General features: G+C 39.5%; 2 protein-coding genes across 5 annotated transcripts; one reads left to right on the forward strand and one right to left on the reverse strand.

Annotated features, from left to right (window-relative positions):
- Positions 1-1,647: 1,647 nt before the first annotated feature.
- On the forward strand, positions 1,648-21,255 carry LOC112290298 (DNA polymerase epsilon catalytic subunit A). 4 transcript variants are annotated; one of them, XM_024536439.3, is made up of 53 exons: positions 1,648-1,766; positions 2,175-2,215; positions 2,358-2,464; positions 2,594-2,899; positions 3,721-3,789; positions 3,979-4,038; positions 4,298-4,393; positions 4,905-5,065; positions 5,255-5,352; positions 5,600-5,817; positions 6,086-6,172; positions 6,466-6,600; positions 6,848-6,970; positions 7,276-7,359; positions 7,672-7,836; positions 8,011-8,187; positions 8,338-8,451; positions 8,638-8,742; positions 8,874-8,992; positions 9,247-9,391; positions 9,804-9,898; positions 10,025-10,130; positions 10,345-10,424; positions 10,762-10,938; positions 11,285-11,369; positions 11,566-11,646; positions 11,740-11,883; positions 12,164-12,259; positions 12,448-12,648; positions 12,770-12,824; positions 13,006-13,148; positions 13,316-13,725; positions 13,953-14,085; positions 14,232-14,429; positions 14,680-14,754; positions 14,877-15,067; positions 15,367-15,547; positions 15,733-15,797; positions 15,928-16,060; positions 16,337-16,438; positions 16,629-16,712; positions 16,923-16,997; positions 17,324-17,383; positions 17,562-17,824; positions 17,984-18,032; positions 18,262-18,422; positions 18,673-18,739; positions 19,044-19,184; positions 19,382-19,558; positions 19,728-19,946; positions 20,107-20,213; positions 20,412-20,604; positions 20,776-21,255. In XM_024536439.3, exons 4-53 carry the CDS (start codon positions 2,636-2,638, stop codon positions 20,956-20,958), a joined length of 6,750 nt encoding a protein of 2,249 aa, XP_024392207.1. In that variant the 5' UTR covers positions 1,648-1,766; positions 2,175-2,215; positions 2,358-2,464; positions 2,594-2,635; the 3' UTR covers positions 20,959-21,255. The 4 variants fall into 4 exon arrangements, with proteins under 4 accessions (XP_024392207.1, XP_024392206.1, XP_024392205.1 ...); XM_024536438.3 differs by having other exon boundaries at positions 2,625-2,899; XM_024536437.3 differs by having other exon boundaries at positions 2,382-2,464.
- A 990-nt stretch (positions 21,256-22,245) lies between these two features.
- LOC112290299 (replication factor C subunit 3) lies at positions 22,246-26,402 on the reverse strand. Its single transcript, XM_024536440.3, has 9 exons — positions 25,743-26,402; positions 25,134-25,350; positions 24,801-24,880; positions 24,293-24,452; positions 23,962-24,043; positions 23,541-23,670; positions 23,356-23,419; positions 22,947-23,015; positions 22,246-22,707 (listed from the first exon to the last, which is right to left on the reverse strand). The coding sequence occupies exons 1-9, from the start codon at positions 25,915-25,917 to the stop codon at positions 22,608-22,610; spliced, it is 1,077 nt and encodes a 358-aa protein (XP_024392208.1). The 5' UTR covers positions 25,918-26,402; the 3' UTR covers positions 22,246-22,607.
- Between the last annotated feature and the right edge of the window lie 876 nt (positions 26,403-27,278).

Consider the following 27,278-nt stretch of genomic DNA (forward strand, 5'->3'; position numbering starts at 1 on the left):
GGCCATTGGCAGAGTTTGCATACAATAATTTGGTACATTTTTCTACTCATCAAATACCTTTTTTTGCCAATTATGATTATCATCCATGACTTGATACTTTTGACTTTTCAAAAGTTGATAATCCTATTGTGGAAGATTTACCAAATTATTTGTCAAAGCTACATACAACATTGAAGACACAATTAAAGGAAGCCCAAGAATGACAAAAGACCAATGCAGATGCCTATTGCAAGGAACAACTATAATTCAACGTAAGTGACAAGATATGTTTATTTTGTTGCAATATCAAGACTATTCGTCCCTGTGATATATTGGACTATTATAAGGTTGGACCTTTTCTTATTAGTGAACAAATCAATCCTATTACTTATTGATTATCTCTACTAGAATCTATGAAGATCTACCATGTGTTTCACATGTCCTTTCTTGAGTCACATAAGATAGTGAATATCTTGAGAAGAAGACAAATACCACCTCCTCTTATAGAAGTAGATAATAATCAAGAGTTTGAGGTGGAAGAAGTCTTAGATTCAAGGTGGCGCCAAAATAGGTTGGAATATCTTGTTCATTGGGATAGATATGACATATATGAACCCAGATGGGAGTTTGTAAAGAATCTTATAAATGCAACAAAGAAAGTTGAAGCTTTTTATCAATGACATCTATTAAAATCAAGATAAAAAATAAAAAATCTTTGCTATAAAAGAAACAAGATCAAAGAAAGATAACATTCTACCTTCTATCTTTCTTTGTAGCTTTTGTATAGTTAAAGAGATAAAAGACCAAGAACCAGCAGATTCAACTCAAGATCTTTCATTTGCGGATTTACCAGATGAGACATTGCGATTGTCACAACCTTCAAGACGACAAATCTGATATAAAGATCTTCAAGAATGATATGTCTTTCCTCGAATAGAGGGCGAGATACATATTTGGTATTACGACCTAAGAAGAGACTCTTGATGTTTGATGATTTTATTAGAGGTAGGAACAACTCATGATAATATTCCAAATATTTTATTTGAAGGAAGTTATGAAGCCCTCAACAACAACCAAATAATAGGTTGGTCTTTTTGCCTTGGTATGGGACACAATCAATAGTTGAGAGAGCTTATTTACCATTTTCGAAGAGAACAAAGATTGGAGTATGTAGAATTATTTTTGTACAAGTTTTTTTCTTCCAAAATAATACAATAGTTTTAATAATGATTTTCATGATTTAAAAAATTTGCAGTTGTCAACAACAGAAACTTCTGCAAGCACCAAATGAAATAATGCCCTTCTGACCTGTTTCTGTTACCCTCTTGAGGTGAGACCCTGCACGCACTTATATACCCTGGATTCACACCGATACCCTGATCTAACATTGATACCTGGGATCAACGGCGACGACCCAGCTGCTCCAGCTGCTTTGATTTCGTTTGAATTCCCGTTTGAACTGTGCAGTCATACTACCACGTCACGATTCCAAAAGCCCCTGAAATCACCACGAATCGTACATTTTCAGAAACATTGATCGACAATCGTTGAAATTTATAATTCATAGAATTGAATAAGCAACATCTACGGATTTGAAATCCAGGGTGGGGTCTGGGATTTCCCGCCCTTTGATCGAAGCCGGGACCGCGAAGTGGAATGCTCTGGCAAGGCGAGGCGAGGAAAGGAAACAATGCAGGGCGAGCTTTGTCTATTCTCATCGCGATCCTCATCTCGCACCTCTAGCAACGATGACATCGAGTAGTGTAGCGAATTCGTGCTCTCTTGAGGTACATGCCGAACGTTGTAACGCTGAATTCATTGCTCTGTAGTTGAACTTTGGTGAACTAGGGCACAAGTAGAATTGCTGCATTGCTTTGCCGGGTTGAGGAGAAGTGATGAACTGAGTCTTCTCGTGAGGGGTTAGGTTAGGGCTTCGGAGCTCATCTGAATCAGCGAGGGGTAAACATGGATTGGTGTAATGGCATGTTTAATCGTTGCACAAACTTCAGGGTTTACGATAACGAATCGTTCCAATCTAGCTTCGTGTTCTGCTACCATATTTAGGGAGTTTGGACCTTTTGGGCCCTGATTGTTTGGGAGTTTGGGATCTAGAGTTCAAGTGGTGGCTCTGTTGCGGGTCGAGGGATTTCTTTTTCACTCCATGATGTAGCTGTGCTGTCTTGTGGTTCTTGCAGGAATCTTGAGCTCGTTACTGTTCCTTGAAGCTGCATATCAGGTTCGAACTTTTGCCGAGGTTGAATTCTGCTTTCCATGCTTTGCAGTTTCTACTTTCTCTCCGAGATTGTAATTTGAGAGCATTGAAGAGATTCGCTCACCCAGTGAAAGGCATTTTCTCTGAGCTGATGACGTTCCGACAGCATGGTGTCCGCAATCTGACACAGGTGCATTCAGAATGGAGCTCGGAGTCAATTTCAGGGACTAAGGGCGAAGTTCCGGTTGATCAAATGAAATCAGTATCTTGAGAGTAAAGTCTACAATTTCATGCCCGCAAATACTGTAATATAGATTTGTTTAGTCCAACGCTTCAACTGTTGCATAGCGAGTGAGGCAAGTGTAGTGAACTGGTTGTGAGTTGTTGCATTATGGTTCTCAGCACATAGGTGAACTGAAGCCCTGACATCCAGGCAGGGGAACCATGAGAGGGCGAGGAAGAGGGCCCAGTGGAGGGAGGGGAGATGGTGGCCGGAGCAGGTCTGCACGCGGAAGACCGAGAGAAAGTAGCAAATTTGGCAATGAAGGCCGAATTGAAGACGGCCACAAGGATGGGGGTGGCAGTGTAAGGAGAGTAGGGAGATCAAAGGTATGGCGAACTTCCGAAGATGCATTGGAGGCAAGCTTTGGGTACCAGATTTTTACCGAAGGAGAACCTCGGCTAGGATGGCTTCTCAACATGGTCTCGGTATGTCCGAACATTGCATTTTTCTTTTGCATTCCTCAATTTTCAGTTTCCTTCTCGAGCGTCTACTGTTAGAATTTATCTGTGGAGCTCTTTTTCCAGGAGGAGTCTCTCCACTTCTGAGACAGATTCATGACTTGGATTTCACTGGTGACCTTTGTTCGTATCCGAATTGTGTCGGTTGCCTCTTTTTTGTGCTTTCTATGATCTTGGATTCTTGAATGCTCGTTCTGCCATGAGCTTGAAAACGACATTCTTTCAATATCTAAGCGATATTTCCATGTCAGCATTGACGTGGGGCAACCAATTATAGGGTTTTCGGAGTTTTGGAATTGGATGAAAAGCTCGTTTGTGGATTTCTGCAAATCCTTCCTCGGTGCTCTGTCTGAACGTCTGCGGAGGATTAATTCTAAATCATGGCCATAGATATGACTTTCGTATTGAGGTCACAGCCGTGTAGCACTGCCGAAGTTTTAAGCTTAAGCTGCAACTGATAAGCTGGGCTATTTTGAGTTATTTTTAGGGTGTCATCTGTCTTATGGATCTTCGAAAGCAGGCTGAAGAAGATAAATGAATTTAGACGAATTCAGGTTGATTAGACTAGATAGGTTTGCACGCAGATCTTACCTTGCTTATTAACCAGATGGTTTATGCTCCATCCCTTTTTATCGAAGGCAGAATTTTCTGTTCGGTTCTTGTACTGAAATAATTTTCAAGAGATTTGAATTTTATCCTTGCGACTTTGCTTTGTCATGGATATTACCTAAACATTGTGTGACTTGTTTGAAATCTTACCATGTTACCATCTTTTGAATTTGGTGCAGTCGGCGATGGATGATCCTAATAATGACAATATTACATACAGCTGTGTCAACCTCTACTTTATGTGCCAGGTGTTCTGTCCTTCGTATACAAGATTTCCCCTTTTGATGTGTCCGATGCACTTAAATCTTTTCATTTTAAACTGCTATTGTGCTTCTGGTGTGTTTACTCATAACCAGCATTGTGGTAAAGCACCTACACTGGTAATTCTTCCAGCGAACGTATCGTGGTACTGACGACGATGATGAATCTGCTCTCAGGATGGATCCACCTTCAAGGCACAATTCAAGTTTGCTCCTTACTTCTATTTGGGTACCAAGGTAGCATTTGTTGCCGACCAGTCTCTCTTTTGTTTTTGCTAGTATTTAGTTACCCAATCAATCAAAGAGATATCAAGGAGTTGGTGTAGAAGATTGGCATTAGTTTGTTGACTTAGCAGATTCTCTTTTTTTAACCATATATATTTACGTTTCCCAACTTAAGAAAGTTTGTGAAGTCAATAAATCATTCATTTCTTGTGTTTTATCAAGTACCTCAGTTCCTGCTGCTATGTTTACTCATTATAGATAACTCTTGCAGGAGAACACAGAGTTGGAGGTTGACGCTTACCTAAGACGGCGGTACGAGGGGCAAATTGCAAATATTGAGATAGTTAACAAAGAAGACCTTGATTTGGTGAGTGTTTCTTTGAAGGACTTGTAAAGTAGCTATGTCAATTAAGTTCAGACGTTTTTGATTGCCTGTATTAGTTTTTTTTGTGTTCTATTATATTTTCTATTTAAGAAGTCATCTATTTCCTCTAACCTCTCCTCTGCTCATAATCGAACTTTTTGTATGCGCATTTCACTTGCTTGCTTGTAGGATGAGCAATGTGACCTTCTAATTATGAATTTCTTTCAAGTTTTGTAGTACCTCCAAGGTTTTGTCTCGTAGTAAATTGCTTTGCATTGCATTTTGCATAGCCAGAGTCTGTTGTAGAGTGTAGTACTTGTTGTAATTCCCTGGTGTTCTTCCTCTGTACATGAAGCTTTTCTTCTAGCTGACCTATGCTGTCAATGTCGGTTGTGCGTTGGAGTTTCAAATCTTGGTTCTTGTGAAAGGTCTCATGTTGACACACTTGGAGCATTCCATGAAGATTTATTTGGCAACTCAATTTTTAGCTTAAGTGCTGTGCTATATATTGCAGAAAAATCACCTTTCAGGTCTGCAAAGTAAATATTTAAAACTTAGCTTCAACACTGTGCAAGAGCTGATGAATGTAAAGAGTGAGTTACTACCCTTGGTACAGCGGAACCAAGCAAAGCTGGACGCTGCTCAGGCTTATGAATCACTCTTCAATAATTCAGCGTAAGTTGACGTAATTCTCTTAGAGAGCTGTGAACCCAGTAATTTTATACATATATATTGCAATTGGACTCATTGCGAACTTAGCTAAATATTCTTTCAAATGTTTTTAGCAGTTTGGTAGATTCTGCAAAATATTTTCTAAATTTTATTTAAATCTGCTAACTTTACATGGTTGTCGGTGCATTTCAGAAGCAAAGCTCCTGGAAAGATGCAGGATTACATTGAGTATATGGTAGACATGAGAGAGTACGATGTCCCTTACCATGTCAGGTTTGCAATTGATAATGGTGAGTGGCGACAACTCATGCCCGTCATGTTTGTAATAGAATTTTTGTTAAAATTCAGACATGCTTATGCTTGCTCCTTAGAAAGTCAAGCATCATAGAAAACAATTTTATGTTCCTGGCAAGAAATTGTACTGGATCAGAGGAAATGGTTCGAGAAGTAGGAGACTAGCTATTAGCTTCCCTTAGTGACCAACTAAAAGTTCTCTCGTAATGTCGGGTACTTAACACGATACAATGACTTGAGCAGATATCAGATGTGGGCTCTGGTACATGGTTAGTGTTGAATCTTCTCAAACGAAGTTGGAAAGGAGAACAGATCTATTGCAACGTGCTGAGGTGCGAGTTTGTGCATTTGATATCGAGACAACAAAGTTACCTTTGAAGTTCCCCGATGCATCGTATGACAGTGTGATGATGATATCTTACATGATCGACGGCCAGGGATATCTTATAGTTAATCGAGAGGTAAAATATCTCTTATGCAGAAATTTCATTTTCAATATTCACTAGCATGTTCAGTTCTTAAAGTGAATCTCAATTGATGTCTCAAAGAAAAGAATCTCAAGGCAGTTAGAATGAGTTTGTGCACTTGTTTAAGCTCTTGTATCATTTTCTATATGACTCTTCCTAAATAGCTTTTGAAAGCATCTAGTTGGGTTATTTCTTTTCTTATGGTCACAGCGATGCACAGGTGAGCACTAAATATTTTTGGTGTTCATTGTGTGGTATTCAGTGTGTAGGTGCTGAGATTGAGGACCTTGAGTATACTCCGAAGCCAGAGTTTGAAGGTCACTTTAAGGTCACCAACACACGGACGGAGGTAGGGTATGGTCATCATGAAAAGTTGTTAGATGTCTTCTCACATCTTGCATTGCTGAGTGTTGAGGATATCAAGTTGTTTGTAGATGAATACTTGAAGGCCTACCATGTTGTTAGGGTTAGATGTCTCTGATTGTTGTGTGATAATAACCCTCTTAGCGTGTCCTTTGCAAAGGCAGTGAATTGCACTTCTTGTGATGTTCTTGCTGCTTCGGTTGTAATACACTTTGCTGCCCGTCTGCTGCAGCTCAAAAGCATCTCATTTCAACTTATCTAGATTGGTGATTTTTGCAGAAAGAGCTGCTTGTTAGTTGGTTTTCTCATATGCGGGAGGTGAAGCCAAGTATCTATGTCACGTACAATGGTGACTTCTTTGATTGGCCTTTCATTCAAGCACGTGCTCTTCATCACGGAATGAGGATGCACGATGTAAGTTTTCTCTTATAATCAAACTAGATACAGTTCTGCTTTCTCGAGTGGACAACATAGTTTACTTAACTAGTGGCACTTGTTCGACTGTTGATGTCTTTGCAATGTACTTTTAGTAGTCTCTATCAGCTGTGTGATGTGTTTTTTCATGCACTGATGTAAGTACCTCTAAAGTATTAGGATTTGCGCTTGTTCTAGTTATTACACTGCCACTTTCTAATCCTGACTGCCTTGAATTTTCTATCAGGAGATAGGGTTTCAACATAATGAAACTCTAGGGGAGTGTTTGAGTAAGTTTGCTTGTCATTTGGATTGCTTTGCATGGGTGAAGCGTGACAGTTACTTGCCGCAAGGAAGTCAAGGTCTCAAGGTACACGTTTCTTTTCGTGATATTTGTTTATGTCTAGCGCCAATCAGTAAGCATGGATGTATTTTTGGAGTAGGCGTTAATGTGGTTTAATCAAATAGGAACAGGTTGTTATTTATCAACACTTCACTAAATATTAGTTATGCTTTCGTGGCATTGCCTTATCACATGTTTACGACGACTGTGGGAAATAATTATGTGCGCATAACACTTTGTTGTAGTGGCTTCACACCTTGATTCGTCATATTCCTGAATGGAATTCTCACTCTTGCCCGGAGTTTATCACATTGGGTCCTGTTGACTTGCAGGCTGTAACGAAGGCTAAATTGGGTTTCGATCCGTTGGAGGTTAATCCTGAAGACATGGTTCGCTTTGCTATTGAGCAACCACAGGTCAGCTTCTAGATATCTGTATACAGATAGAATTGAAATGAATGGATGTACATAGAGTTTCTGGACACTTTCCGGAGTGTGTGTCAAGTATATGTTTTCGGTTCTTTTCTGCATAGAATGTTTTCTTTCACCATCTCTTCGTAACATGACCAGAGTCAGGGGTTGTCATAATCGATCTCAACGCATCTGAGGTTGATAAAATTTAGACGATGTGAATCAATTTGTAGTGCCTTGGAAGTGCAATGTGGATGCAAGTTACATTATGTTTGAAGTCCGTCTCTCTTGACCTGTTAAGGTTTTGATTTTATGCAGACAATGGCTTCCTACTCAGTCTCAGATGCTGTCTCAACATATTACTTGTACATGACATATGTGCATCCTTTTATCTTTTCTCTGGCAACCATCATTCCAATGTCTCCAGATGAGGTTTTGCGCAAAGGCTCCGGGACACTTTGTGAAATGCTTCTAATGGTTCAAGTAAGTTTTTCTTAGTTTGATGCCTCAAACAAGCTGTGACGCGTAGGAAAATAATTTACCCGTTGAAGTTGAAGAGAGAAAACAAACATGGAGTTACATTATTGGGATGTGCTGCATATCTATCATTTCAGACTTGAAATCTAGCGACATTATCCTTAAATTGAGTCTCTGCAGGCCTTCAAGGGAAACATTATCTGCCCCAACAAACATAAATCTGAGCAAGAGAAGGTTTACAATGGGAAAATGCTGGAGAGCGAAACCTACATTGGTGGGCATGTGGAGTGTCTGGAGAGTGGAGTCTTTCGGTCCGATATCCCCACACGGTTCCACCTGACTCCTGAAGCGTATCAGGTGTTCTCCTTGTGCTGAAGCTTCGCAAACTCATGGTCCCAAATTCTCTTTCTTTATTACCTTAGTTGTAAGTTATCTTTTTTTACATGTGGGGTTTTAATATTTCGTAACTTTTGCGCTTCGGGACACTAATATTCTGTGATTCCGCAGGGGTTGATTAACAATCTCGATAGGGATTTGAAGTATGCAATCGAAGAAGAAGGAAAGCTCGAGTTGGAGTCGGTGACTAACTATGATGAAGTTAAGGAGGATATTAAACTCAAAGTAAGCGCTTGATTTTCAGTTTGTTTTGGACATAATTACCCAATAACTATGTGTGTAGTTTTGCAATAACATGGTTGCGTGCTTTACTTGCTTGGTCTACATTACAAATGTTCTATTCATAAGTTTATCCAGTTGAGATTTGTAACGCTGATTAACATGGTGGATTATTTTTTATTGTATTACTAGCTTGTGAACCTACGTGACACTCCAATTAGGGATGAGCGTCCCCTCATCTATCATCTGGATGTGGCTGCCATGTATCCCAACATCATTCTCACAAATCGACTTCAGGTACTATCGATATTTACGACTTCTGAATCTTACGTCCAGCAATGGGTAGAGTTATCGTTACGTACTTTTGTTGGCACGATTGTGTGTGCTTGATTTTCAGTTGAGTACTCAAAAGAAACTTTTGATTGCAGCCGCCATCTATAGTAACAGACGAGATCTGTGCGGCCTGCGACTTCAACCGTCCAGGCAAGACTTGCATGCGAGAGTTGGAGTGGGTCTGGAGAGGTGAAACCTACGCTGCTAAACGGAGGTCTGCTCTTTACTCTGGTTTTAGCTTCTCTATCTCTTTGAGTAAACACTCGTGTCAATGTTTATGTGTTCAAGTATCTAGTCAGGGGTTGTACTGCTGCTTGATCACAGTGTGAAAACTATAATTTTCTTTTTCATAGGAAATATAATAACATCTTATGCATGAAGATCGCGCTAGGCTTGGAAATCATGCCTCGGAAAATATGTAAATGCTGTTTTCATCTCATTTCAAAATAATTGCAAATATGTTTTCAGTGAATTCATGCATCTTAAGAATCAAATTGAGTCGGAACAATTCCCTTCAATTGCGGATGGGGGGCCATTAAGATACTTCCGTGACCTCCCCAAGGATGAACAGCAGAGCAAATTGAAGGATCGGTTGAAGAAATATTGTCAGAAGGTATGGAAGATTTTAAAATTGGTATCTTCTTAGCAATATAGTTTAGATTGATGTACATAGTCCATAATGGTTATTAGGGTGGCTATTACAATTTACTTTGTGCGACCCATTATTTTTGTGACTCATGCATCCTTTATTTCCCATACTTCAAACTCTTAACGGATTAGGACTTGTCGTTGTGCTGATGATTACTGAAAGCTAGAAATTCTTCCTCTTATATACTTCATCTAATTGATTTACGGTCGTTAATTCTTGTTTGTAGCTCAACCTGTGCTTTTTAAACAATTGTATGAGTAATCATCTTTTGGGTTTTCAAGATGTAAGCGATTCTTCTCGTGATTTTTTTCAGTTTTGGGTAGCTCTGCAGAACCTTTTAGCAATTGACACTGCTTTGTCGTGGTGCCTGTCTCAGGTGTACAAGCGAGTGCTGGAAAAACCGATCACAGATGTCCGATCGGCCAGCGTCTGCATGCGAGAAAATCCGTTCTATGTGGATACTGTCAAAAGGTGCAACATAACTCTCAATCCTTTATGCGTCATCATCAAGCCATTGTTTCATTACACATGAATTCCAGCAATTTCTGTTTACACTAACGGGTTTAAATCTCGAACTTGCGTGTTACGATGGTCCAGCTTTCGGGATAGGCGTTATGAATACAAGGGTCTAAACAAGGTTTGGAAAGGGAAGCTCGGAGATGCGAAAGCTAGTGGCAACCCGATCAAAATTCAAGAAGCTTCGGTAATTATAAAGTTTTTAATATTGTCTAAGTGTCGTATTAAATTGTTGATATGATATGAATTCTATGAAGACGAATGTTGTGTTCTTACCTATTCTGCTGTTCTGAAAACGAATGCTTTGTTTTAAAAGCCATATCTATGTTCAAGAATTTATTGTGCCAGTGAGTGGACAAGTCTTACAAAGTCTAATATTGTATTTTTGTCCTTGGCTGCAGGATTTGGTCATTTTATATGATTCGCTTCAATTAGCACACAAGTGCATCCTCAATTCTTTCTACGGATATGTCATGCGCAAGTAAGGTTCTTTCAGGTGACCTTGCGTTGATGTCGTCAAAAAATCAGAAGTCCCTCTTTGTTAAATGAGTAGAATGGGAGTGCATGGGCGTGTGAAATTATCCAGTGCACCCCATCCAAAAAGAACCCTGTCGCGTTTTCTCTTCAAGTTCACTACTTGTTTATCGGGATCTCATTCTTAATGAAGGCTTTCTTGATAGTTGTTCAAACACACATGAGAACGTTTGGTGTTTTGCAGGTGTTACTCCCCTGACAATTCTAAAACGCGTTCCTCCATCGTTCTGTAAATATGCGTCTCTGTTACGTCTTATTCATGGTGTGTACCATGTGCATGGCAGGGGAGCTCGCTGGTACTCCATGGAGATGGCAGGTGTCGTTACATATACCGGGGCAAAAATTATTCAGAATGCCCGTGTCTTAGTTGAGCAAATCGGGAAACCACTAGAACTTGACACAGATGGAATTTGGTGTTGCCTGCCTGGATCTTTCCCTGAGAACTTTACCTTCAAGACCAAGTGCGTAATCTGCTTTCTATCTTATTTTCCTGTTAGGTGGAATTTAAATATCTTCTGTTTTTACCTATCTGAGAATTTATATCTAGAGAATTTTATGATAACCTGATTGACATTTGCAACCCTCTTGGAATGTAGAGTTTAAGTATCTAATAATCATACTTGATGAATTAGTATGCATCATATGCCAATATAACAGTTGCGATCATTGATGACGTAGCTGAATACTCTTGTCACAATGTGTAGACGGAAAAATCTGCTCTGATGCAAGAAATTGGAGGGTTAATTTTATCGATTGTCTTATTAATTCTGACTGACCTAGTGTGGATCTTGCCTACTATTCTGGCAGAAACGGAAAGAAGCTCACAATTTCATACCCTTGTGTGATGCTCAATGTTGATGTTGCTCTCAACAATACCAACGACCAGTATCAGGTAAGTTTATTTTAGTTTTCTCAAATTCTGCCATCTGCTGCTAGTAGATTTTGGCTCTGTTCTGTAACGAGTTCAGTACCTTCAGAAACCTACCGTGGGCTAGTTGAGTACTTTTATTTTAAGTGTTAGTTTTTTGAAGGTGAACCTTAGCTAGTCAATGGATGCATGACAAATAAGGTAAACATGGCATATACAGACGTTGGTGGATCCTGTATCGCGAACTTATGCAACAACTAGTGAATGCTCCATCGAGTTTGAAGTTGATGGACCTTATAAGGTATTTTATTTTGCTGATTAGCTTTAACCTTGGAAATTGCTTAAATCCACGACGTGAGTGTATTCCTCATTTTCTTTTATACCCGGAACACAGGCTATGATCATACCTGCGTCTAAGGAAGAAAACGTCCTTCTCAAGAAGCGTTATGCCGTTTTCAATCACGATGGTACATTGGCAGAGTTGAAGGGATTTGAAATAAAGCGGCGCGGAGAGCTTAAACTTATCAAGGTGTTCCAGGTATGGCTTTAATATCCTCCATTAATCCTCGGAATTAGCATTCGTGCTAGACATCTTCCTGGTCTCATCGAATTTGTCCCACTCTTCTTGCATGTTTTTGTATAAGAGAGAAGAAAGAGGAAGACGAACTGTTTATGGTTCTGGATAAAGTGTAAAAGTGGTCTTGTTATACGAAATTCCTTCCGATCCTGTTTTCTGACAATGGAAAGTGCTAATTGTTAGCCAATGTTTAGACAGCATGTAGTATCTCCTGACTAGAGTGCTGCTTGGCATGTGACAGGCAGAAATTTTTGATAATTTTTTACACGGTGCGACTTTGGAGGAGTGCTATGCCTCTGTGGCTGCCGTTGCAAATCGGTGGTTGGATATGCTTGAGGTACTTGTTCTCTTATGTGAGTTTATTCTGAGGCTAGTAAGATCTTTAAGCAATTGACATCTGTTGCGATCAGAATGCGGTATTTCCTGGGTGAAGTGAAGAGGTTTATTTGTACATCAAGAGTAATACGTTCCGTGTGCAAGCTGTCGGAAATCTTAACGGAACTTTTTTTTGATGTATATGCACAGAATCAAGGTATCGATGTTGCAGATAGTGAGTTATTGGAGTATATTTCTGAATCAAGTACAATGAGCAAATCTTTAGAAGATTATGGTGATCGAAAATCGTGTGCCACTACTACAGCCCGGCGATTAGCTGATTTTTTGGGTGATGAGATGGTCAAAGACAAGGGACTTAGCTGTCGTTACATTGTTGCCCGTGATCCACAGGTGTGTTCCTCCCTAATAGAATTATTGTTTGCATACGCATGTAGTAACGTGTAAGTTGCAGGAGATGCTATTGTAGGAGATGCTATGCTGAACTTTCTTATCCATATTTTCCATATCGCAGGGTGCGCCTGTGAGTGAGCGAGCAATTCCTGTCGCCATTTTTGATGCTGAGCCTGGTAGGTTCTGAGCACGACAAGCTTGGGTGGTGGTACACTTCAGATCAATGATCATATGATGGATTCATGTTGTCGATTAGGACTTTACAACTGATATTTTGATAAATTATGAATTCTTGCAAATTATTGACCACTTATAGATTGTACTGATCACGTCGATTCAAATGCTGTTGGGGATCAGAGGTGATGAGGGTATATGTTCGAAAATGGTGCAAGTGTTCGGCGGATGTTGCCATTCGTAGTATTGTAGATTGGGGTTATTATCGCCAACGTCTCAATTCTGCCATTCAAAAGATCATCACTATTCCTGCGGCCCTTCAAAAGGTATAGGAATTGAATTTTGAAGTGCGTTAGACTTGTTTGCAACATAAAATTATTCGATTCTGTATATGAATCTCAAGAAGCACAATGTGGAGGTTATCTACTAACTACTTGTTAGAGAGCATATTTCATGTGAATCATACTTCTAAACTTCTTGGTTATTGATCCAGGTTGCAAATCCAGTTCCACGTGTAGTTCATCCTGACTGGCTTTGGAAGAGGATTCGAGAAAAAGATGATAAGTACAGGCAAAGAAACCTGAAAGATATGTTTGGGCCGAAGGTTGCTCAAGCTGAGGAACCCATTTCCGAGGATGGCTCTGAAGCTGATCTAGAAGACATGGTCGGTACCAAATTAACTGGTCGTAAAATGCCTCGACCAATTATTCGTGTATATGATAAAGATAAACAAATTAGTAATGTACAAATGACAAACAAATCAGTAATAGAAGATGGAATCGAAATGCCACCTGCTAGGCAAGTGCGAGAGACCACTCCTGATAAGAACGATGACTATGAAGCTTGGTTGGAGCACAAAAAAAGGAAATGGAAGGAGGCCCGAGACAAACGAAAACGATCTAGGTTTGAGACTTCAGTAGCTCTGTATATCCTATTTTATTATCCGTGTTGTTAACTGGTATGTGTATTTTAATTTCAAGTTCAGTTTGGTCGCAGATAAAATTAATTAAGTACACAGATTACTATCTTGCACTTCGACCTCATTCATGTTATGTTTTACAGTTTTTTGGTGTCAAATCTTTTCACAAGTTTAGGGGCTAAATTATAATGCAATTCAAACATAAATGTAGACCGGAGAATGCTACTGGCGGAGCATTACGCAATTCCCTCATAAGTAAAGGTGGTAAAGCAGCTCGATCAAAGCCGGGTGTGGGAGCTTTTTTTCGCAATAGAGAAGCTGCCTTGACACACTCTCATTGGCAGGTGCTTGTCTAATTATTGGCAAACTTTCTATTTACTTTTTCTCTTTCTTTCGAGCATCCTGATGCGTGCAGCTCTCAACGCCCTGTGTACCTTAAATTCCTCATCATTGATTTGCATGAGGTGACGTGGTTCTTGGATTTTTGCAGATATTGCACTTGGCTCTCGGTCAAAGGTCAGGGGAGTTCACGGCTTGGGTACTCGCAGATGGTGATATGTATAAGGTCCCTCTGAAAGTTCCACGTGTGTTTTATCTAAATACACAAGCCACCAATACCGAAGAATACCCTGGAGTACGTGTAACTCGTACTTTGCCACATGGACGACCAGTTTTTAATCTTATTGAGGTGAGTAGATTTAATGCATGGAAGCTGAAGAATTATTACCACCATCTTGATTACTAGTGATGCCTACGTTGACTAGCTTGGTGTGCCAGGATTTGCCATTGAGATACATGATGACGAAAGTTCACATTTGTGAAACTGATGGTCTTTCCTATTTAAATATGTATATTTATATTCCACGTGGTAGTTGTATTTAGGTGCCCTTAAGTCTTTTGTACTCTTAATAGTAACCCTCAGTCAAATTGATGTGCAGGTAGTAGTAGACGAGGAGCAGTTTAAATTAGCAGGAAGGAAACTTGCAGCGCATCTTGCAGATCCTGAAGTGGAGGTACGTACATCACATCTTATCACTTCTTTTAAAGATCACTCTTAACCATCTGCTGGTGTTGCGTTTCGTTCAATTTTCTAAAATGGAGGATCTCATACTTTGATTTGCAAGCATGTGAGCAGGGAGTATACGAGACAAAGATGCCACTATCTCTGCATGCTTTGCTGCAGCTTGGATGTGTGTGTAAAGTTGATTCAAAGGCGCGAAACCGTACGATAAGGGATGGATGGTCTTTGAACGATCTTCACATGAAAACTACTACAGAGTGCTCATATTTGATGGACGATCTACCATATATCTTTTTGTATCACAGGTGGGCTGTTGATTGATTGAACCAGAAAGTGATTAGGAAGTTAACACGCCAAATTCCTGAGTGCCAAGTGTGAAGATCTTCAATGCCTTCAAAGTTAGGATGCTGTGTTTAGATTCTATACCGTTTGTCTTCAGATATTTTGGTATTTCCTCGTGGCGATAAGTGAGGAGAATGTGTATACTTCTACTTCAAAGTGCGCAATCTGGCAAACAAACTTCATTTTACGTATTCAGATTTTCATCTTATGCGTTCATCTTCCCATCTGGAATTTCTGACATTTGGAAGTTGTTTGAATACAGCTGGATGGAAAACAGGGGGCTGTATGCTTTGTATACGCCTGTGATTTCCAGGATATTGGTTGTGGTCGTTAATCCCTTCAATAATCGTGAAATTGCCATCGCTCAGCTGGAGCGTCAATTTCGTGATGCAGTCCGTAACCAGAGCCAATCTAATGTCGACACTTCTGAATTAACATGCAAGGTTAGAAATCAACCAACTAAGCTTCAGGGAATAATTTTTGTTTTGGAATTCAGTGTGATCAGTATCAACATTTCCATGTTAGAATGATGCGTAGAGCAAATTCAAACTTCGACCAAGTGCACTACATTGATAATTTGAATGTAATTGTAACCTCTGACACAGCACGTCCTTTCATTTGTTTGCAGGTTGAATATGTATCAAGTAATGCGGATGCAGGACGACTCTTACAAAAAACACTTATTGAGTACAGGTGAAACGCTACGGACCATTTCTTTTGCCGTTGAATTTTGAATTGCATTTGAATATGAGTTCAGGCTTTCATCCCTTTTACGTTTGATCTCATTCTGCTTACAAGTTGCCTATTTGATATTCATGTTCAGGGATCAACATCGAGGTCCTACTCTAGCTGTTGTTGAGTGTCCCAATTTGGATACAACTAAGAATACAATTTCAGCCCTCTCTGAACTACCATGTATACAAGTTTCATGCAATGCTCGTGATAGTAATTATCAGGTTTGTGAGCCTGGTTGACATCTTCAAGTCACACTTCTTTTTTATCATGTAGTTACATTTTGATCGCTTAGATTAGCTTGTATACCTTTCCGTTAATAGGTGTAATGAGCTTTGCTATCTGAACATGACCGCCTTTAGCTGTGTCTCTTTAAACACATCGAACATTTCCTGCTTGACCTCTCTTGTTTTGTGTAGACGTTGTCGTTTCAATCTGAAATGTGTTTTTTTGAATTCTTGTTTACTCATGAAAGACTTTGTCGTGGAAATGTCATGCAGACCCTTGGGTGGCAACCTCTAGCTGGTAGAGTGGCCATGCAACGGTGTGCAGCATCTAGTATATGGCTTCAGGAGAGGATTACTCTAGCACGATATGCACATGTGGGTACTTTCACCTTTAACGGATCCTCAGTAACTCATTGCTCGATGATGTTTAGATTGCCTTTGCTCCAGGGCTTTACATTGCACTATACGTTATTGGCACTCTTCTGACCTGCAACGATTGAGTGAGGACTGTTAAGACATTAGGAGTACACGTTCGAATAACTTAAGTTTTTTGCTTTCTGTCCAGGTTCCGCTTGGGAATTTCGATTCGGACTGGCTTCTTTTCACTGCCGACACTTTTTATGCACGTGCTTTACGTGATCATATGCAGGTGACTTGAATTTTACCCTTGTATCTTTGGTGTGTGGATATGTTTTCCTCGATAATCTTAAGTTAAGAATTTTTGAAATTTTGTACAATGTGAGTTTTGAATGGGTGTGATGTGCACGAACCATCTGAAGACATAGTTCAAGCTACTAATGTGTCGTGAAATACTGTGAGCTCCTTTTGACTCCGTTGATGTTCCAACTCTTGAATGCAGGTGCTTTGGGTCTCAAACGATGGAATACCAGATTTGGGAGGAGTTCCTGAGGAGGAGCCAAGCTTTGCCGATGAGGTAAACCTTTGTATTACTGCTTGGAGATGCTTAACTTTTTATGTAATCATTTGGAATCACGTCGTATCCCCACTATCTCTTTCTAGTTTCAAATGTAATAGGCAAGCAGAGAGAAGATACCATTTCTAGCAATCATTTTTAAAATGTTTTTTGATTAATTAGTGTTGTCGATCTTAGTAAAAAGAGATGCAATATCCTATCTCTCCTTATACGCACAATGATAAATTGAAGAACTCTGCTTTTCTACTCCTTTTTTTTTTTTTTTTTTTCTTTTTTTATATTTGTGCTGAAAATAATTGTGTAAGATGTGCTTGTAATTTTGTCAGGTTCAACAGCCGGCTTTGATCTTTCCAGGCGCTTACCGAAGTATTAGTATCGAGCTTAAGGTTTGGCTTCCTGCTCATCCAAGTAACCTGCTTCGTTAGATGTTTACTTGAGCGGTCGTCAATATGTGCTATTCGAGAAAATTATTGTTCCAAATTTCCATCTAAAGCAATTAGTGTGATGAATACTATCTGTATGCATGTTGAATTTTCTAAGACTCAAATTGGTTCTTACTACCAGGTTCATCACCTTGCTGTGAATGCTTTACTGAAAAGCAGCCAGATCAATGAGCTAGAAGGCGGTGCTCTCTTAGGCTTCAATTCAGAATCTCAGGATGCAGTTTCTCTTGGGGTTGGACAAACAAATTGGGATGAAAGTGTGTCTTGTGCACCAGCCTTTCGGATTCTAAAACAACTTGTACAAGGCTGGCTTAGTGACGCTGTGTCATCAGGCAACACATTTGCAGATGTTCTCTTGCAACATCTTTACCGTTGGCTCTGCAGGTATGCTTTTGTTTAATCGCTTTGAGAAAACGACATTTTATGATAATATGAATTGATGTGTAGATGTCTTATGATTTCTAAATACCCCGAGTAAATTCGTTTTCTGTATATAGCCAATAGCACTGACATTCATGTTTATGTCTGATGGTTGAATATTAGTCCAACATCAAAGATGCACGATCCTGCTCTTCACCGTATTCTTCACAAGGTACTTGATTATTGTTCCTCTATCTTTATCCTTCACTTTGTGCTTTGGAGTTTTCATTAAATTATGCGCAAAACTGTAGTAATGACAAGTGGATCTTTCGATGATCTTTTATGCTTTCATATCCTGATTGTAAGCGTTATTTTGGAATGCCTTCAAAAACTCTTCAGTTACTATTCTTCTAGAAAGGATTTCGTACACTTCTGATCAGTCGGACATTTTCAATAAACAGATTATGCAGAAGGTTTTTGCACTGTTGCTTGCGGAGCTGCGGAAATTGAGGGCCACCATAGTCTTTGCAGATTTTTCGCGCATAATTATAGCTACTGGAAAATATAATATGGCAGCTGCTCAAGGGTACTGCGAGTACCTGTTGAAAACTTTAAAATCTAGGTACATCTTTCATCTAAATCCTTTCACTGTTAACACAGTGAAGTTCAGAGATCCATTTCATGCTCTTTTGCTTACCTCAAGTCCCTATATTTTCCTAGACTTTTTTTGTTTAATTAATGGTAGTTGGTTCGTTTATAAATTTTTTTGTCAGTAGTTGACCATGTTAATGAGTCCGGCATTTCCACCTCTTGAGCATGTTGAAGATTCCTCAACTAGTAGATTTCTACTGCTTACTGGTCCTCTTTCGCAGGGAGTTGTTTGAGTGGTTAGAGTTGGAGCCAAAACGGTACTGGCATGCTCTGCTTTTCATGGATCAGGTTTCATTCTTTTTCCTGAATTCTTTGTGAGACTGAACCTCGAACATTCAAAATAATTCTCGAGTTTTGCTGACAAACAATCTCAATTGTTGGGTTTATCAAACCTCGTCTGCTTGCTTGATGCTGGGAGAGACGTTTCCATTAAATCCAATAAGCAGGGGTTTGCTAATCGTGCAAAGTGATTCATTCTTGAGATCGTGCAAACTGTTTCATTCGTGAAAACATGCAACTGGTTCATTGATGAACAACTAATTTGCTGCAAGAATTTGAAAGGATTGACGACTTTGATGTTATATCGTTGCAGTATAACTACGGAGGCATTCAAGCGAAAGATGTTCGGACAGACCTTGATGCCAGCGATCTATCTCAGGATCCTACACAGAACGGGGCAAATGAGATCATTTCAAGCTGGAATATTGCAGAGTTTCTTCCGAAAGTGACTCAGGTATTGTTCGAATTTATCGTAACCTTCTGTACTTGATTGTCCTTCCAGCAAAACACTCCCATGTTTTTCAAGTTGAAGAAATGTGGTGCTAAAGTAAGCAGTTGAGATAATGCTCATGATCACAGTACTGCAGCTAAAAGCACCAAGGTTGAGTGGCTGAGCTCGAGTGCTAAAAGCAGAGTCTGGAATTCTTGCAGGACTACTTTGTGGTGATAGTTTCAGAATACATCTATATCCCATGGAAGCACTCTCAAGATCAGGCGGCTTTGCTTGCAGCAGCTAGGGGTGGAGATTTTGCATCAAGCACTCCGTCTGTCTCAATTTCTACAGCCTCTGATGCGGAAGCACAAGAAGTTTCATATCTCAAAGAACAGGTCAGTAAAGTTGCATCGTGGTGTATTGCTATCTTGTTATTGATCCTACACAATTTCAATAAAAAAATATTTGTTCTTTCTAGTTTCTTATTTATCCTCATATGTCTGTTTTGTAAACATTGGTGCACATAAGGTACTTATTAGCTGCATCGCGTGGTCACATGTGCAGATTGCGTCCTACTTTACGGACAAATTATTGAGGGTAGTACGAGATGTGCAAAGGCACATAAATGCAAGGAGAGACGAGGAAGATTCTGAAGCTCAACTTTCGCGACAATTTCCAAAGTTGGCTGGTTCACATCTGGTCATGACTGATCCAGCCTTGGAATTCATCAAGCAAGTGTGTGCTGTACTGGCTCTTGATAATCGTGTTCAACACAATGTAATGGTGAGGGCGTTCAGGAACTTTTTTACTATCTATCTGTTTCCTGCTGTACCTGGCCACACGTTTATGTCTACTTTTGAACTTCACTTCCTTCGCTTTTGAAATTTTTTCCTCATTAAAGTTTGAAAGGTGAATGATGGTCCAAAATTTGTTGCCATTGCAGGTAATGAGGAAAAACTTGTTGAAGTTGGTGCACGTCAGAGAATTCTCTGCAGAAGCTGCATTTGAAGATCCATGCCGCTCATTCACTCTACCAAATGTCATATGCAGGTATCGAATGTCTTTGACGTGTGCACATGAAATTCATCCATTTAAAGTCTAAGTAAACTCTGTTAAGGATTTTATGACAAGCTATGTAATATTGCTCTTGCTAGAGGTTGGAATGTGGATCAGTAGTGCGAAAACTTACATGGATTATGCTGGAAACCTCTTTTAGAGTCGTGATCTTTACATGTGGGTTGGGAACAGTTATTGTAATGACTGTAGGGATCTAGATCTTTGCCGTGATGCTGCTCTGTTGGAGCATGATTGGCGCTGTGTGGTGCCCTCTTGTGGCCAACCGTATGATCGCGCTTGGATTGAGAACGCACTGCTCCAAATAGTGCGTCAACGAGAACGTCTGTATCATCTCCAGGATCTCGTCTGCGTAAAATGTCGTCAGGTAATGCCTATTCACGAAACGGTTATATCTTTTTCAAATGCACATAATTGTGCAATGACACAGGTCTTTTGTGCTTTCAAAATGGAGCAAATTGCCTGGTCATACTTTAAATCACTTGGTCAAGTTTCACGTAATCTGACGTAGAAAAGGATATGCTGTTTGAATTGGCAGGTAAAGTCATCTCATCTTGCCGATCAGTGTCAATGTGCTGGAGCGTTCAAAAACACAACAAGCCCAGCTGTGTTTGAAAAAGAATTACAAGTGTTTCTGAATATTGCTAAATACCATGGGTTTGAGTTACTAGAAGAGGTTGTTACCTGGCTTGTAACTCCTTTGGTGCGAACAGCTTCATGACTACCAGTTGCTCTAACTGCCTTCATGCACATTTAAGAGGAATGTTGCCTCTATGTGTTTGTGTACTATACTTGGTTGAAATACGTTCTGGAGGATTCCGAGCGTTTTCTGCTACTAGCAGTGGCCGAATTACAGCGTAGGCTAGAGAATTTTCTAATTTCTGCAACAACTGCAGTACCTAATATTCCTTTATCTTAGACAATTGCACATGATTTTAGCAGCTTATGTACACGGATCAGTTTTGGGGACTTAAGTTTCCTTGTAATATACGGTGCTAGCACCAACGTCATTTATTCCCTTGATGACTAGTAAGGATTGAGGATACATTATAGCAAATCCCCTTCCACGCGCCCCCAAAGTTATCATTGATACTATTCTTCGAAGCCCTTGCCACCAGATCACTCCCCACACGGTATTCATAGCTATCGTACTTGATTTTCATAACTAAACCTGATACCTTGCAGTGCACTCCGCATGTCTCAACTTCACGTCCCTGCACGCACGAGACTACTTCAAAAATTCTCAGACTAATCTTCTGCGGTGGTTTACACTCACCTTAGTACCCAAAGGCTGGAATGCTATTTGTTAATCAAAGATGTAACTTGCAGTTGCAAATTCTACTACGATTAAGAAAATTTTATCACATATGGGTTCTTGTTTAAGAAATCGTTTCGAAATTCCAATCGCAATATTATCTATTAGTAGTAAAATTATTCGCAATATATACGTTCTAGACCTTGGTTATTTTTACCGTTATTCTATACTTTGGAAGGTAAGAACGCATTTGCACTACACATCACAAGATCAGTGCTAATAGACTGACTGCCGATTACAATCCACTTCGACAAACTTCTTAAACTTAAGATTATTCTGAGCCTTGAACTCTTCACGAAAGACAATTCAATGAGCAGATTCCTAACTAAATTACATGCGGCGTGTAGTGACGTGGATTCAACTGGGACCCAGTGACTAGTCACGCGATGAGGAGATCACGTCACCCTTTCAAGTCCCAATTTGCATGTTTGAAACATACACAGCCTTGACAACATTTGTAGATTTCTCATCACACTATCATATAAATCCTTTCGTACTAAAAGATCTACAAAATAAACAGTGCATCGTTTTGAAATGTTAAGGACTGTAAAAAACCCCTATAACTAACTGTCAGTATATCCATTGAAGGATTAAAAATATGCACCCACTGTGTTGATCACACTTCAATGCACGTGTGACACCTCATTACCAATATCTCGACTATAGTGCGAAGTGCATATATACATCAGTGAGTGTGAGGAATACTTTTCACTTTCCTTCAAAGCTGAAATTTAAGTTGTAAAGCTCCGTAAGCCAGCTACATTGTTCATTGGCACATGATACACACCTCCCATGCTTTTCCTAAGTGCAACAGTGAACTTAAGCTCAAGATTGTCAGTGGAATGTCTACCAATTGATTTTCATATGCGAATTGGCGAGTTCATTTTGTTGTATGGCCGAGTTTAAGCACACAGCAAACCGTTTCAATAAAGCCACAACGCCTGAGACACAAGACCAACATGAGCAACTTCGAATGTTCAAATATTTTTCCAAGAGGTAACTCAATATTGATGGTGACTGGCAATGTACGCAGGTTCTAGACATAAGCTGTATGGTCACCGAGCTGCAGCCACCAAAGCTGTCCGGGCGCGAGTAAATGCACCAAGTAAGGCTCCCAATTGCAGCTTCTCGTTTGTACCAAAAGCTAATCTGTATCTGTAAACAGGAGTGCCACGACATGGGATTGAATAAGTATATAGTTTATCTTACATTTGATTATATATTATTCAAATATATTCATGTTAAACATTATTCGAGGTCATGGTCTAAACTTAGGTTCATATTTAATTAAAATCAATGGTCACCTAGAATTATAACCATGCAGACCCGGACAGTACAGCAAAGAAAGCTATCGCAGTAAACCAGACAAAAAAATGGGATGAAATGAACCATACTCGACATCTGCAAGAGCGTCAATCAGCTGAACCCTAACTGTTGGGGGCATATTAATAGTAAATACAAATCTGCCAGAGAAAATAAGCATCAGTTTGTCAGTGATGACACAGCAGATAATGAATCAAAGCAAACACAAAATACAGAACCACATTAGATGAATAGAAACGTCATATCAGATTAGTTCGAAGACTAATGTTATAAAATGAATCTCTACTACTGTCAAAGGGAGCAAAATTTAAGAGACGCAGATGCAATTAAACCACACTACAAGAAATTCCATTCTGCTATAAATTGTACAGGCTTTTTGACATTCTGTGAGTATCAAAACTGTACTAAACTCGGTAGCCTTGTAAAGGCAGAATTCTCGAACTATCGTAATAAAAAATCAGTGGGGGCGGGTACACTTACGGTTGCAGCTCTCTAGCGACATCGACCAATGCCAAACCTTTGCTTGTCTTCATTTTTGTTATATCTATGAAACACGGTTAAGGTACACGAAGCACAGGAGCAGGAACATCCATTACAGTAGAAGTGATCGATTCAACAAGCATGAGTACCACCATGAAACAATTTGATGAGATTATTGAGGATACTTTGGAAGGAAGTAGAGAAAGGTTCATTCAACAGCCAATACGCGATCTGCTCAATATCTTTTGGCATTGGATTACCAGTGCACAAATAGACGGCCTCTTCAGTTAAGTGAGGGCTTGCCATTTGTGCCGACTGAAACAAGTAGTGCAAATTAGTGCCAGATTATTGCAGTTGGAGAAAAAGTTAAAGGTGTCCACATTTACCGACAGCTATGATAATAAGAAGAGGCATCGACGTTCTTCAAGGTAAAAGAACATAAGTCAACTACATTGGAGAAACAACAAAAGATCATCCGTGGCAAAAATGAGAAACAATTGCAAGAAGTAAAAGGTCTCATCCTAAGCTTAACTAAAAAGGTCTACCCAAGAGCCACCTTGTTTTCAAAGTTAGGCTGACCAACCAGAACATGAGAAAGAGAGCAACCTGAAGGATATTTAGGGCCTTACGCAAATCTCCATTGGCAAGTCTCACTATAGCAGCCAACCCACCATCTGTCACATCCAAACTGCATCCACAAACCACTTTCATTAACTAAAAGCTTACAACTAACAGTAAACTGTCGTTTATAATACGGCAGATGCACAAACGAGCATTTTAAATCCCACAAAGGTATGTAAGTCATGAGTGTCCTAAATTACCAAGTGGAAGAATCAACCACATTTCCCACACACATTCCCATCAAGCATTAAAACCCATCACAAAATCCACAAATTTAGAGATAGCTTTCAGGCTAAATGTGCGGGTATGAACGTACCCTTCTTGTTGAATAACATAGCGAAGCCGCTCTGTGACATTGGCAGGATCCAATGGAGCGAACCTGAACCTTGTGCACCTAGATTGCAGTGCTGGAATGATCTTACTAGCATAGTTGCAAATAAGACAAAACCTCGTACTCTTTGTATACTTCTCAATAACTGCCATTGCGGGGGGGAAGTTTTAGAGAGAAATTTTAAAAACGTACCTCATCTTCAGAATGTATTTATCACATCTATCAATATAGATTTCTTTTCAAGAAATATAAATGAAAACATCTTCTCCTTCGAACCGTCGCTCTCTTAGACATGCAACACTAGTAATCCGAAAAAATTCAAAAGTTCGAGGTATACTCAACTAATTATACACAGCATACGGCAGGTATAAGTATGTATTAATGCCAATTAGTGGCGAGTGTTGAGATACTTTAAGTATCCGTGTCAAGATTTCATTAACGGGTGTAGCAAGCAAATGCAGGATTGTAAAAGGAAAGACAAAAGACCAATTACCTCTACGCAATGCAAATTGGGCGTCTTTCGTCATTGCATCTGCCTCGTCCAAAATAACAAGTTTCACATTCACCTTTGGTCTGCCCAATTACATGACAAGTTTTTTACCATCTCAGTCCTTCATATGATAGGACTCATGAAATATGCACGACTTAAACCCGGCAAGAGGCGGTGTGGACTAGCTTCAGCTCAGACTTGTTTTGAGGAAGATGAATACATATTTCTATGTGATAGAATTGCGAAATCTACTACTATCAATGTTATTTCAACTGCAACAACTCCATACGAACCCAAGATTGGACTGACGTAAGGAAGTGTATGTAGTTGTGATACCCAAAAGATATACTCTTAGTACTTGCAAAATCTTGGATCTGCTGGCGCACGACCTCGATTCCACGGTCATCTGAAGCATTTAGCTCCAAAATCATATTCTGGTACTGTGCACCGTAAAGTTTCCGCGCAACTGCCAAAATGGTAGAAGTTTTTCCTGTGCCTGGTGGCCCATACAGAAGCAGATGAGGTAGCCGATTCTCCCCTGTCAACCTGTCAACTTCGAACAACCAACAACACCAGTATCAGAATTATGAGGAGTCCCACCATACCAGAGACCTAATGAGTTCCTTGTGGAGATGCTCAAAACATGTGTTCCCCCAATATTTACAAAACAAACTATTACAAATTCTATCATTCTCTTCAAAATGACATATCTACCAGGAGTACACAACTTATTACTCCATTCTCGACGAAAACCCCTCACTGAAACATACAAATTCGGCATCGTTCAAATGCCTTCGAACACACTCAATACGTGATCGGAAAAACAAATAGAGCATAAAGAAATAAATAAATAAATAAATAAATTATTATTAAAAACATATTGTTACTTTTTAAACCATTCTACATAGAATTATATACTCAAGCAGGCAGGGCAAGAGAGCATACTGGTGTCGATAATGTCCTTGTGCGCAGCGACATCAGCGAGAGAAGTGGGTCTATACTTCTCCACCCAAGGCCCTCCTTTCACTTGCCTTCCATTATTCAAATCGACCTTCCCCTTACCCTTCTGAGAAGCTGACAGACTACGAGGCACGGAGTCCACTATCATATCATCCGCCATTCTCACAGACCGATCCTCCCAATCACACACTCCCGAGTCAGGAATTCCACCCAATCCCTCAAAGACCGAATGCTTTCGCAGCCCAATGCCGAGGACCCAAAACCCTATACCCTAAACCCAACTCCCGACATGACCTTCCCCGGCAGTAAGCCCCACACTCCAACTCATTCCTTCCGTCGCAACCGCTCTATGATCGCACCCAAAGAGCTATGAAGGCCGCGCATGCAAAACTGCGACGGCAACGACGACTAAAAGATGCAAGATGAAGAAGAGCACCGGAAGGAATGGAATCGCGGGGGGTTTGAATGCACACAGAGAGGCCCTCCTCTTCGCGAATTCAATCGCAACCACGCTGTAACGGGATTGCAACGGTGGCAGTGGTGGTGCTTGGAACTTGTCTCGCATAATCCACGATTCAAGCTCACCCTTCCTTCGATCGATTCTACTGCCGACAAAATTCTCGGCCTCGTATGTCGCTCCGTGATGCTCCCCCCCCCCCCCCTCCCCGCCGCAAATAAGTTTTTTGGCGCGAAATCGACGCCCCCCCGCGTCCACGTCAGCAACGTCGGGTGGGTGTTTTAAGCTTCTTGGACAAGCGAGAATGTTTTATAAAGTGAGCGAAATTGCTTGGAAATTGTTCGATAAACACACATACATAATTAAAGTAACATATGAAAGGGGTTTAAAATAACAATGAATAGGTAAAATTGTAATCAAATGAATTTTTAAACAAACAAACAAGATAGTCTTTTGATCTTAATCTATACATATAGATATAAATAAATACAAAATTGTAATCAAATTGATGTAATAAATATTGTCATGTTTTCAATCCTTGCATGTATTATGTTTACCTTAAATTTGACAATATTTTTAATTTTTAAGTATATATCCAATTAGTATATTTATATTTAAATTACTAGAAAGAAATGTATAGTTCTAAGCATGTTATAAGTTTTTTCTCATGCTCTTGAATTTTGAATGTTTATAAACATTCAAAAGTAACTATTATAAAACTAGGTAGTAAGCCACACTAATTATGATTTCAAATATTAACTATTGTACCATTTAAAATCATTTTAAGAATATTATAATTTAATTAAAAAAATAGTTTGGATGAAATGTAACTAGTATATTTAGAGACAAGATTAAAAACATCCAAAGTCTTATTAAATTATCTTATCAATATTTTTTTATCTTGTAGCTTGAAAATATATTTATAACTTAATATAGAGATTAGCTACATTTTTTACATGTACAAATAGCACTAAAATTGTATATATATATATATATATATATATATATTCAATGCATGTTGAAAACAATCAAGTTGCATCTTTGATAATATGATTAATCTATAA

The sequence above is a fragment of the Physcomitrium patens genome, chromosome 13 (genome assembly GCF_059467195.1).
Source record: "Physcomitrium patens ecotype Gransden chromosome 13, ASM5946719v1, whole genome shotgun sequence".
Lineage (NCBI taxonomy): Eukaryota > Viridiplantae > Streptophyta > Bryopsida > Funariales > Funariaceae > Physcomitrium > Physcomitrium patens.